Source organism: Tamandua tetradactyla, chromosome 9, assembly GCF_023851605.1.
Source record: "Tamandua tetradactyla isolate mTamTet1 chromosome 9, mTamTet1.pri, whole genome shotgun sequence".
Taxonomy (NCBI): Eukaryota; Metazoa; Chordata; class Mammalia; order Pilosa; family Myrmecophagidae; genus Tamandua; species Tamandua tetradactyla.
Window position 1 is genome coordinate 117,860,221 of NC_135335.1, and position 13,429 is coordinate 117,873,649.

At 35.3% G+C, this 13,429-nt stretch overlaps 1 protein-coding gene across 12 annotated transcripts in view; it reads left to right on the top strand.

Moving 5' to 3' along the window:
* LOC143647413 (general transcription factor IIH subunit 2) overlaps positions 1–13,429 on the top strand; it is a 53,916-nt gene that overhangs the window by 25,006 nt on the left and 15,481 nt on the right. For all 12 annotated transcript variants that reach the window (XM_077117437.1, XM_077117440.1, XM_077117444.1 and 9 more), the window contains 4 exons: positions 2,960–3,067; positions 6,447–6,510; positions 8,606–8,709; positions 9,272–9,374. In XM_077117437.1, coding sequence (XP_076973552.1) covers positions 2,960–3,067; positions 6,447–6,510; positions 8,606–8,709; positions 9,272–9,374 — 379 coding nt within the window. The remainder of the gene's footprint in view (positions 1–2,959; positions 3,068–6,446; positions 6,511–8,605; positions 8,710–9,271; positions 9,375–13,429) is intronic.

The window sequence follows — 13,429 nt, forward strand, 5'->3', positions numbered from 1 at the left end:
AATCAGGTGCCAACAGGGTTAGCATTGTTTCAGGAAGAGATAACCATTGATGCTTGTGGACCAGAATTTGTTTTGGGCAGATGTTTGACAATTTTTATGACCCCAGGCTTTGGACCTGTGATTTTACAAGCTTTTATGGTTTTAGGATTTTTAAAACAATTTTTAAATTTTTTAATCACATAATTGTATATTCAGCATCATAATCATTTCTTAGAACATTTGCATCAATTCAGTAAAAGAAATAAAAAGAAAACAGAAAAAAAAATCATTCATACCATAGCCCTTATCCCTCCCTTTCATTAATTACTAGCATTTCAATCTACTAAATTTATTTTAACGTTTGTTCCCCCTATTATTTATTTATTTTTAATCCGTATGTTTTACTCATCTGTACATAAGATAGATAAAAGAAGCATTAGACACAAGGTTTTCACAATCACGCAGTCACATTGCGAGAGCTATATCATTATACCATCATCTTCAAGAAACATGGCTACTGGAACACAGCTCTACATTTTCAGGCAGTTCCCTCCATCCTCTCTGTTATACTTAAACTAAAAAGGTGATATCTGTTAAATGCATAAGAATAACCTCCAGGATAACCTCTCTTGCTGCTTTCAGAATTTTCTACTTCTCGTCAACATTTGTCTTGGGAAAGGCCTATTTGATTTGTTCATTTGGCATTCATTGGGCTTCTTTGACTTGCATTTATGTGCTTTATAAGGGTTGGGAAGTTTCCCCCTGTTATATCCTCAACTACTCTTTTATTCCTCTCTTCTGTTTCTGGACACCAGTGATTCTTATGTTTGTACGCTTTGTTTTGTTTCTCGTTTCCCTGAGATCCAGTTCAATTTTTTCCATCTTTTTTGCCATTTGCTGTTGTGAGTATTCGAAATCAGCTGTCATGTCCTCTGTATTGCTTATTCTTTCTTCTGTCTCTTCAAATCTGATGTTATGTGCATCTAGTATGTTTTTTATTTCGTTGACAGAGTCTTTAATCTCTGTCATGTCTGCTATTTTTCTATTTATTCTTTCACATTCCTCTTTATGCTCTTCTGCTACTTTATTGATCTGTTTTATGGCATTTGCCATCACACTTATCTTATTAAGTAGTGTTATATGTACCTCTTCTATTAGTTGTTCCAATGTCTGTGTCTCCTTTGGTGCTTTAATTTGGTTGTTAGGCTGGGCTATATCTGCCTGCATCATGATATGGTTTGTGATTTTCTGTTGTTTTCATTGCATGTAACTCTCTTGATTGATTTACTTTGGAAATTGATTTCCTTCAGTAGTCTAAAGCCCTGTGTTTGCAGGATGGATGTGTAGCAGTGTGCATGGTACGAAGTGGGACAGAACAGTGTGGTGATGTGTTGTAGCACACGTATAGTTGCAGGTTGGGGATGTTACACTGGTGCTTGTGAACGTAGGAGCCCAGCAACCAGGGAGGATGTAGCTGTGCAGGTGCACAGGTCTGGGAATGCATAAACCTGGTGTGTGCTGGTCTAGGGCATGGGGCCCTTTGTGTACATGCACAGAGCTATGGCAGCAGGTTGGCTTTATGCCATGCCTTCATGGGCTGGGGGCAGACGTGACCTGGCTGCCAAGGTCAATGCTTTCTCAGAGCTGGGGAGTATGACTGAGGGCCCTGAACATGCGCAGTTCTAGGAGTGCTGTAAATTGATGTTCCCAGAGCTGAAGGATGTGATTGGGGTCTGTGCACATGCGTGGGTCTAGGAGTGCCATAAACTGATGTTCCCAGATCTGAGGGGCATGACTGGAGCCAGGTGCATGCCTGGGTCTAGCAGTGCCATAAACTGATGTGGAGAGCTCACGGTTGGGTAGGAGGCGGGTATAACTTGGGTATGGAGGTGTGCACCCGCAGAAAGCTCTCCCAGGTCAGTTGCAGTCTTGAATCCCTGTCTTGATTGCCTTCCCGTCCCTTCTCTAACTTTTCCTTGGAACAGGGCTGAACTTGATCTACCCTATTTGGCCATCTTCCTGGAACTGTTCAAGTACATTATAACAAGTAGTTATAAAACAGATTTTAAAGTTTGGTATGGGTTACAGTTCCACAATTTTTCATTTTTTCTTCTAGCTGCTCCAAAACCCTGGAGACCAACAGAAATATCAATAAAATGATTCAGCATTCGAACTCATTTGTTAAATCATATCTTCTGTGTTATTCTCCTCTTTAAATAACATATATATATAAAAGCAATAAATTTCAAAGCTTATCGCAGCAGTTAGATGTAGAACAGATTTCAGAGTTTGGTATGAGTTATAATTCCACAATTTTAGGATTTTATTTCTAGGTGCTGTAAGATATTGGAGGCTAAAAGAAATATCAATATTATGAATCAACGCTCATACACATTTGTTAAACCTGACCTTCTGTGTATAACTCCACCATCACCTTTGATCTTTCTCCCACTCTTTAGGGGTATTTGGGCTATTATTGCCCATTCTAACTTTTTCACGTTGGAAAGGGCTGTTGGTAATATGGGATAGGGGGATGGGATTAGTTGATGTTATGGAGAGGCTGGCCCCTGTGGATTTCAGGACTTATCTGCCTTCTAAACTTAGACCACTTCATATCCTGTAGTCCAAAATATAGTCAGCCATCTTAAATATATGATCTGTTTTGTAATGTATTGCTCCAAAATGCAAGAAATCTTTCAGTATTTCTGTCAGTGTTTAGAAGTACTATATAACTCTTGTAAAGTTAGAAATTTTAACTATCTATAATACTTCTAAATCTCTCATGACTTGGCTTTGATTAATTTATAATAGTTATGTCCAGAGAAGTCAATTTAGAAGTATTCAGGGTTTTCAAAATGATAATTTAGCTTGTTTTTAAACGGGTATTTTTAGATGATATAACTTTTACAGAATTACATAGAAATTATAATTTATTTTTATGTCTGCAGAGCTGATTATTTTTTCCTTTTCTTCTTGTTAGGTACGTACCATGTTATTTTAGATGAAAGCCATTACAAAGAATTGCTAACACATCATGTTAGTCCTCCTCCTGCCAGCTCAAGTTCAGAATGCTCGCTTATTCGTATGGGTAAGAGCTTATTTTGTATTATTTTAAAGTATTCATTTACTATATGTTTTGGCTCATATTATGCTTTCTGTTTTCATTTGCTCAAGTTACTATTTTAACATTTATATTTCTTTTTTTCACGTAAATGTGTACTAATTAGAAAAAAAAGAAGAAAATGAAAGCCACATATAAGCCTATCACTCTGAGAACAACACTGGCTTCCTTTTATTGTTAAGGCTAGAAAAGTATAGAGACATTGTGTTTATGCAAAAATGCTTGTTATATTAAGAAAATTTAAAAATAAGCTACAAAATCTGCTGTACTTTGTGATCAAAACTTTGTAATACAATCTATGTAAAGATAAAAGGTTGCAAGAGGGTACTAAAAGCAGTTTTTTTGGGGGGAGGAGGTTTATAACAATGGGTTTTGAATCATGAAAAAAAATTTATTTTCCAAAAATTTGATAATGAACATTTATTACATTTGTTTTGAAAATAAAACATAAATTTTTAAATATAAAAAGATCTCCTTGTTTAATGTGCATTGTGTAACTGTCAGTGAGATAGAATGCTTTCCTACCTTGTTATTTGTCATTTGTATTACTGGTCAACCTCTCTTCCCTTTGTTCCCTCATCTGTAAAGATTAGTGTCTTCTTTGTCGTGCTGCAAGGATTGATATAATGCAGATGAAGCACTTGAAACTATGCTTGACATAAGCATTCAGTACATTTTAGATATGTTGGCTAATCTTTTTTGATTTACTGATGCATTTCCTTTGCCCATTTTAAAGTTGTTAATTTAAACTTATAATCCATTTATTTTTTTTTAATAATTTAATCTTCAAATTGATTTTTTTTAGTACCTGTTAGGAATTTTAACCCTTTCTCAATCATATGATACAAATATTTTTCAACTGGTCATTTACCTTTTATTTAGTTGTTTTTATATTAAGATAGATTTTAAATTTTTTGTGGTGAAAATTTTCTTTTATTGTTTCAGCTTTAAACATGTTTTCAGAATGTAAAAATATATGCAAAAAACAAACTGTGAAAGGTTTGGCATTCAAAAATTTTAATCATGGAAGTGTATTCTTATATAAAGTGAAAGTGGACTGTGTAACTTCAGTTTCTGATACAACTTCAGTTGTATCAGAAACTATTTAAAAATTACCAAATATTTTCCTTTTAAGAAACATCTATTCATTGTTTTTAACTTAGGAAGTATAGATATGAACTTTAGAATTAGTGGTCGTGTGTATGGATAGATCTTTTTCCCATTTCCTCCATTAATTTTTCTTATAACTTGGAATTACATTCAGTTCCATCATGGTATCATAAGCATTATTTAAGAGGCAGGAAAGAGTACTTTTTTTTAAAATAGGGATATACTTTTATTTTTAATTTTTATTAATATAACGAAACATACAATATGAACATTGTTTTTTCTTTCATCACATAGCTGTATATTCATCATTATGATCATTTCTTAGAACATTTGCATCAATTCAGAAAAAGAAATAAAACAGAAAAAAAATTCATACATACTAAACAAACCCCTTACCCCTCTCTTTCATTGATCACTAGCATTTCAATCTACTAAATTTATTTTAACATTTTTTCCTCTTATTGTTTATTTATTTTTAATCCATATGTTTTACTCATCTGTCCATAAGGTAGATAAAAGAAGCATCAGACACAAGGTTTTCACAATCACAGTCACATTGTGAAAACTATATCATTATACAGTCATCTTCAAGAAATATGGCTACTGGAACACAGCTCTACATTTTCAAAGAGTTCCCTCCTTCCTCTCCATTACGCTTTAACTAAAAAGGTGATATCTGTTAAATGCATAAGAATAACCTCCAGGATAACCTCTGGACTCTGTTTGCCATCTCTCAGCCATTGACACTTTACATTGTCTCATTCTCTCTTCCCCCTTTCGATTGAGAAGGTTTTCTCAATCCCTTGATGTTGAGTCCCAGCTCATTCTAGGATTTCTGTCCCGTGTTGCCAGGGAGGTCCACACCCCTGGGAGTCATGTCCCACATAGAAGGGGGGAGGGCAGTGAGTTTGCTTGTCATGTAGGCTGAGAGAGAGAGGCCACATCTGAGCAGCAAACGAGGTTCTCTTGGGGGTGACTCTTAGGCCTAATTTTAAGTAGGCTTAGCCTGTCCTTTGTGGGGTTAAGTTTCATATGAAGAAACCCCAAGATTGGGGGCTCAGCCTGTTGCTTTGGTTGTCCCCAGTACTTGTGAGAATATCGATAATTCTCCACTTGGGGAAGTTGAATATTCCCCCTTTCTCACCATTCCCCCAAGGGGACTTTACAAATACTTTTTTATTCACTGTTCAAATCCTTCTGGAATTTATCGAGGCATCACTCTGGACAAACCTACGAAATCTCATGCCCTACTAAAGGTTCCATGTAATTATGGTGTTCAATTAAGCTATCCACATAAGTTATGTTAGGAAATGCACTAGTTAAAACATAAATTTTGTACCAAATAAATATTTTTTGCTTTAGTCTAACACGTAAGTTAAAATTTTAAAATATGAATTACTATCTATTTTCAACACCCTGAATTATTGACATTCTTTTGTTCTTCCTCATGCAAAACATTTTAAAATTTGTTCATTTAATCACTATCGTTATACACTCTAGGCATTCCTGGATTATACCATCTCAGTCTTTATCATCTATCTTTCTCTCTGATTTCATTTGTGCCCCCAGGCCTCCTCCCTCTATCATTCTCACATTCAGCTTCATTCGGTGTTCTAACATTATTGTATTACAGTTAGGTAGTATTGTGCTATCCATTTCTGAATTTTTACAATCAGTCCTATTGTACAGTCTGTATCCCTTCAGTTCCAATTACCCAATATCTACACTATTTCTATCTCCTGGTGACCTCTGTTCTTAACTGAAATTCTCCAAGTTCGCCCACTAACGTTAATTCATATCAGTGAGACCATACGATACTTATCCTTAGTTTCTGGCTAATCTCACTGAACAATTATGTCCTCAAGGTCCATCCATGTTGTTACATATTTCATAACTTTATTCTTTCTTAACAGCTTCAGAATATTCCATCGTATGCATATACCACAGCTTATTTAGCCACTCATCTGTTGATGGACATTTAGACTGTTTCCATCTCTTGGCAATTGTAAATAATGCTGATATAAACATTGGTGTGCGAATGTCCATTTGTATCTTTGCCTACATGTCTTCTGAGTAGATACCTAGCAATGGTATTGCGGGGTCATATGACAATTCCATACTTAGTAGGAAAGAGTACTTTTGTACAACCATTCTGGTAGGGTCATTTTTAGGTTCTTAGTCCTAGAATTCTGCTGTTTGTTTGGAGAAAGAAAATAACACATTTTCTTCTATGAAGGATTTCCTCAGCACACCGTTGCTTCTCTGTCTGATCAAGATGCAAAACCTTCTTTCAGCATGGCGTAAGTAAAGACCTTGAAATTATCGGTGATCACAGTGATTGTTTTTTATGTTCTTATTTCCTTCCTCTAACTTATAAGTTAAAAATGTAAATTGGAATGTAAAAAGTATTATAAAATAATTTAAAGCATTCTATACAGCTGTAAAAAGGAATGAGGGCTATCTTTATAATTTTATGGAGTAATCTTCAGGATATATTACTTCAGGATATTTATTTCAGGATAAGTAAAACAGCAAGGTGGAAAAAGTGTCTAATATATTACCATTCATCTAAGGAAGAGGTTGATGTGAGTATAAATACATATTTGTTTATATTAATAGAAACAACAATAACGGAAGTATAAAGAAAGAAACTTTGAAGAAAGATTACCTTGTTTGGACTTTGAAGCTTTTATTTCACATAATTATAAAACAAATATAAATGTAAGAAAGCAGTTCTTAAAAATCAAAAGTAACTTCTGCCACAACCATGAAGGCTTAACAACTAAAACATTAGACAAAATATATAAAACAGTGATTTTTCCACATTGGAAATCAGGCAGTAACAGGTAATAATCCCGGGAAAAAGGGAAACAAGTGAGGTGGGCTCCAAGATTGCTCTGGCTTTCTGCCTGGAGAGACTGTCCGGGTTGCAGCACGGACAACTGCAGACTAATGACTGTTCTGGATCAACTTAACAAAATTTAAAAACAAGTTCCAAACAGAGCTTGATGATTTTGCTGAGTATAAGGGACCAGAATTTGGGGAGGCTATAATGGCTAGAATCTGCAGAACAGAGTACTGGAGAGGAAAGAGCTGTAGAGTTTGTTACGAATTGGATTGTGCCCCCCCAAAAGACATGTTCAAGTCATAACCCCTGGTCTTGTGAAAATGAACATTTTTGTTAATGGGATCTTTGAAGATGTTATTGGTTAAGGAGATGAGGCTAAACTGGATTAGCGTGGACCTTTAATCCAATATTAGTGGTGCCCTTATAAGCAAAGGGAATTTGAACACAGTAAGACAAAGACAGAAGGAAAGACAGATGGAGGCAGAGATTGACTTGTACCACAAGCCAAAGAACAAGATTGCTGCCACCCACCAAAGCTAGGGGAAAGGCATGGAAGAATTTTTCCTCTTTAACAGGAAGCATGGCCTGGGTGATACCTTGATGTTTGGCTTCTAACTTCCAGAACCATGAGATTTAGTCCAACTGGTTTGTAGTACTTTATTATAGCAGCCCTGGCAAACTGAGACAGAGTTATCTGGAGATCTGCAGAGAGCTCCCCATGAGTCATTAGCACATGTATGTGAGGAAAACTACTGAAAGTCACAGAAAAGGAGCAAACAGAACAGTCTCCAGAGCTCACACAGGTTGAGAATAGTTTATCTTCTAGCTAGTCATTATAGAAGGACCTCTTAGCACTGAGGACGTTTAATAGAGCCCACAGTAATGGAACCAAATTAACCCTAGACTAATGACTGTTCTGGATCAACTTAACAAAATTTAAAAACAAGGTCCAAATGGATTAAACTGTTTCCAAGTAACTAAACTATATTCTTGAACAAAGCCTCCAAATATTTAAAGGAATACAGAAATATCTAGTACCCAAAGCAAAGCAAAATTCACAATGTCTGGTAGCTAACCAAAAATTACTAGGCATGCAGAGGAACAGGAAAACAACCTATAACTAGGAGAAAAATCAGTGGAGACGTACTTAGGAAAAACATCATTGGTGGAAATAGCAGCAAATATTTTAAGAATTCTTATTATAAATATACTCTATTATGTACAGGAAGGTGGAAGAAAACATGAGCATGATAAGAGATGTGAAAAATTATAAAAAAGAAACAAAGCAAACTTCTAGAGGTAAAGAATGCAGTGTCTAAGATGGGGATAACAGTGGATTAGTCACTGCAGAAGAAAAGACTGAATTCAAAGACAACAGTAGAGACTATGCAAAACTAGAATTCACAGAGAAAAAAATGACATGAAAATAAGAACATCTTTGGTGTACTATGGAATGTCAAGATTTTAAAATTAAAGTTTCAGCTTTCTTTAACTCTAATTATTCACATCTTTATATGTTACTTTTTAATAGTATTTTTCCCCCACAGGCATTTGGATAGCAATACTGAACCAGGACTAACATTAGGGGGCTATTTCTGCCCACAATGTAGGGCAAAGTACTGTGAGCTTCCTGTTGAATGTAAAATCTGTGGTAAGAAAAGAGCTATTATTCATTAGCCAATAAGTTAATCTTGAATAATTTCTTTCCTATTTTGCTTTTAAAATAAATGTAAGTTGAGTTCTGTTTGTATTTCTGAATTTAATTTGTGAGCAGAGAAACATTTCATTTGGTGCCTAGTACTGTATGTCCAAGAATAGATATACATTCTAGAAGAGTTCCTGATTCTTTTTCCTTTGTAGAAAAATTAGATTTTTTAAAGGCAGTGCAGTAGATTTGACAGGCATTTTTGCAGATCCTAACTTTCATAAAATAAGTATATATAAATAGAATGGAGAGTAAAACTAATAAAACTGAATCATTTTATTTTATTTAAGTAAGAAAAGAGGCTAGGAGAGATTGCACAGTCCCACTTAGTGACAGAGTTCACACTCCATCCTGCAATCTCCTTTTATGGTCTTAGGTAAACTAAAGAAATGAATGCCTAAAATCTTAAAAGAAACTTGAGAATATTTAAGTTATATCATTTGACTTTTTAGTCATTGTCTTTATGAGGACTGGGCTGTTAAACATGTCTTTCTGCTTTATATGTTAGGTCTTACTTTGGTGTCTGCTCCTCATTTGGCACGGTCTTACCATCATTTATTTCCTTTGGATGGTTTTCAAGAAATTTCCCTAGAAGAATATGATGGAGAAAGGTATATGAATTTTGGTTAATTTATATCTGTTATAAGTAGGCAAGTTATATATTTGAATAAATTTTTACTGTGTTAGAAAAAGATAATCATTTTAACTTGGGCAAGATAATTTCTGACTTAGAGTTGTAGAATGCCATGGTTATAACTGAAATGATTCATTATTAAACAGCTCTGGTCCCCAGAAATCCATTAATTCCCTTAATCAAGAGTGGTGGTGTGCTGCTAAATCAACTCTCAAAAATAAAACAAACAAAAACAATAAAGCTCTTATTTGTAGTGTTTTTTGATTTCCTTGGTGTAAAAACTCCCACCCGACCAATTTCTACCTATCAATGTTGTAACAACTGTCTCACAAAATCCTTAAATATTTAACAATTGACTTTCAAAGTCAATTGTTGGTACAATCCAGCTCCAGCACCCTACTGAAAGTAAGAGGCTGGTATAACATAATTGGCATGGATCCTGGGCATTAATAAATCCCTGAGAGTATTTTTATTAGTGTGCTTGCTGTGAAATCTCATTAAAATCTCACTGAAATAGGGATGGTCACTCTGAGTTAAAGAATAGTTTTAGGGAAATACTGATTTACTATTAAAGACATCCAGGATTTGGCAACCATGCTCTATACTTACTGGCTAGCAGACAATTATGTGTTCATTCACTTTGCTTTTTAAACTTAAAAATATGTTCTGAAAGTCATTTCATATCGGCATATTTAGATCTATCTCATTCTTTAGAATAATTACATATTTCATTTGATATATCATGGTTTATATAACTCTTGCTTCCTGTTGGATATTTAGGTGAGTTCTTTTGCTATTAAGAAATAATGCTCATTATCTATATTTTTGAACATTGTACAAGAATACATGTATGATAAATACTTAAAGGTGGAATTACTGAGTGCAAGTTTTTGTACATTTTGTAAATTTTGGTAGATAACTACAAAATCGTCCTCTTAAGTGATTTCATTTTCTCTAACTTGGCCAACATTATATATTATGTAACTTTTAAAAAAAATTTAATTTTTTAATTGATAAGTCAAAACAACATACAAACATGAACATAACATATGAACATTCCATACATGGTGTACAATCAGTGGCTCATATCATCACCACCCATGATCATCCTCTAGAACATCTGCATCACTACAGAAAAAGAAACAAAAAGAAAAAACTCATACATACAATCTGCAACCCACCCCCACTAACCACTAGTATTTCCATATAACCAATATATTTTAACCTTTGTTCCCCCTATTTTTTTTCTATACCCCTTACCACTCCCTTTCATTGATCACTAGTATTTCAATCTACTCAATTTGTTTTACCATTTGTTCCCCCTTTTATTTATTTATTTTTAACCCATATTTTTTACTCATCTGTCCATACCTTAGATAAAAGGAGCATCAGATGCACAGTTTTCACAATCACATAGTCACATTGCAAAAGCTATATCATTGTACAATCATCTTCAAGAAGCATGGCTCCTGGAATACAGCTCTACAGTTTCAGGCACTTCCCTCTAATACACCTTAAGCTAAAAAAGGGGTCTCTGTATAATGCATAAGAATAACCTCCAGGATAACCTCTTGACTCTGTTTGGAATCTCTCAACCACTGACATTTTTTTTGGTCTCATTTCTTTCTTCCCCCTTTTGGTTAAGAAATTTTTCTAAGTCCCTTAATGCTGAGTCCCAGATCATTCTAGGATTTCTATCCCATGTTGCCAGGGAGGTGTACACCCCTGGGAATCATGTCCCACATAGAGAGGGGGCGGACAGTGAGTTTGCTTGCCGTACTGGTTGAGACAGAGAGGCTACATCTGAGCAACAAGAGGTTCTCTGGGGGTGACTCTTACGCCAAATTTTACATAGGCTTAGCCTATCCTCTGTGGGGATAAGTTTCATATGAACAAGCCCCAAGATTGAGGGCTCAGCCTATTGATTTGGCTGTCCCCACTGCTTGTGAAAATATCAGGATTCTCCAAATGGGGAAGTTGAATTTTCCCCCTTTCTCACCATTCCCTCAAGGGAACTTTGCAAATACTTCTTTATTCACTGTTCAAATCACTCTGGGATTTATTGGGGCATCACATTGGACAAACCTACAAAATCTCATGCCCTATTCAAGGATCCATGTAATTATGGTGTTCAATTAACCTATCCATATGAGTTATATTAGGAAATGCACTAGTCAAAATATAAATTTTGAACCAAATAAACACTTCTTACTTTAGTTTCACACAGAAGTTGAAGTTTTAAAATATGAATGACCACCTATTTTCAACACCCTGCAATATTGACATTCCTTTGCTCTTCATGCAAAAACATTTTTTTTTTTTTAACATGGGCAGGTACTGGGAATCGAACCCAGGTCCTCTGGCATGGCAGGCAAGCATTCTTGCCTGCAGAGCTACCGTGGCCCACCCTTCGATGAGTTTTTGGGATTTTAATTGGTATTGCAGTCAACCTATAAATCTCTTTAGGTAGAATTGACATCTTATCTATATTTAGTCTTCCAATTCATGAACACGGAATACCCTTCCATCTATTTAGGTCTTCTGTGATTTCTTTTTTTTTTATTAATAAAAAAAAATTAACAACAAACAAACAAAACAATAAGATATCATTCCATTCTACATATATAATCAATAATTCTTAATATCATCACATAGTTGCATATTCATCATTTCTTAGAACATTTGCATCGCTTTAGAAAAAGAAAAAGACAACAGAAAAAGAAATAAAATGATAATAGAGAAAAAAAAATTATACATACCATACCCCTTACCCCTCGCTTTCATTTACCACTAGCATTTCAAACTAAATTTAACGTTTGTTCCCCCTATTATTTATTTTTATTCCATATGTTCTACTCTTTTGTTGATATGGTAGATAAAAGGAGCATCAGACACAAGGTTTTCACATTCACAGAGTCACATTGTGAAAGCTATATCATTGTTCAATCATCATCAAGAAACATGGCTACTGGAACACAGCTCTACATTTTCAGGCAGTTGCCTCCAGCCTCTTCACTACATCTTGAACAACAAGGTGATATCTACTTAATGTGTAAGAATAACCTCCAGGATAACCTCTTGACTCTGTTTGGAATCTCTCAGCCATTGACACTTTGTCTCATTTCACTTTTCCCCCTTTTGGTCGAGAAGGTTCTCTCAATCCCTTGATGTTAATTCTCAGCTCATTCTAGGGTTTTTCTCAGACCCTTGATGCTGAGTCTCAGCTCATTCCAGGATCTCTGTCCCACGTTGCCAGGAAGGTCCACACCCCTGGAAGTCATGTCCCACGCAGAGAGGGGGAGGGTGGTGAGACTGCTCATCATGTTGGCTGGAGGGAAAGGCCATATCTGAGCAACAAAAGAGGCTCTCTTGGGGGTGACTCTTAGGCCTAAATTTTAAGTAGACTTGACCTGTCCTTTGTGGGGTTAAGTTTCATATGAACAAACCCCAAGTCTGGGGGCTCAGCCTGTAGCTTTGGTTGTCCACACTGCTTGTGAGAACATTAAGAATTCGACTTGGGGAGGTTAAATTTCTCCCCACTCTCTGTGATTTCTTTTAACAATTTCTTGTAGTTTTCTTTGTATAGGTCTTTTGTCTCTTTAGCTAAATTTATTCCTAAGTATTTTATTCTTTTGGTTGCAATAGTAAATGGAATTCTTTTCTTGATTTACCCCTCAGATTGTTCATTACTAGTGTATAGAAACACTTCAGATTTTCAAGTGTTGATCTTGTAACCTGCCACTTTGCTGTCCTCATTTATTAGCTCTAATAGTTTTGCTGTGGATTTTTCAGGCTTTTCAACATATGGTATCATATCATCTGCAAACAGTGAGAGTTTTACTTCTTCCTTTCCAGTTTTGATGCCTTGTATTTCTTTTTCTTGTCTAATTGCTTTGACTAGAACTTCCAACACAATGTTGAATAACAATGGTGATAGTGGACATCCTTGCCTTGTTCTTGATCTTAAGGGGAAAGTTTTCAGTTTTTCCCCATTGAGGATGATGTTAGCTGTGGGTTTTTCATATATTCCCT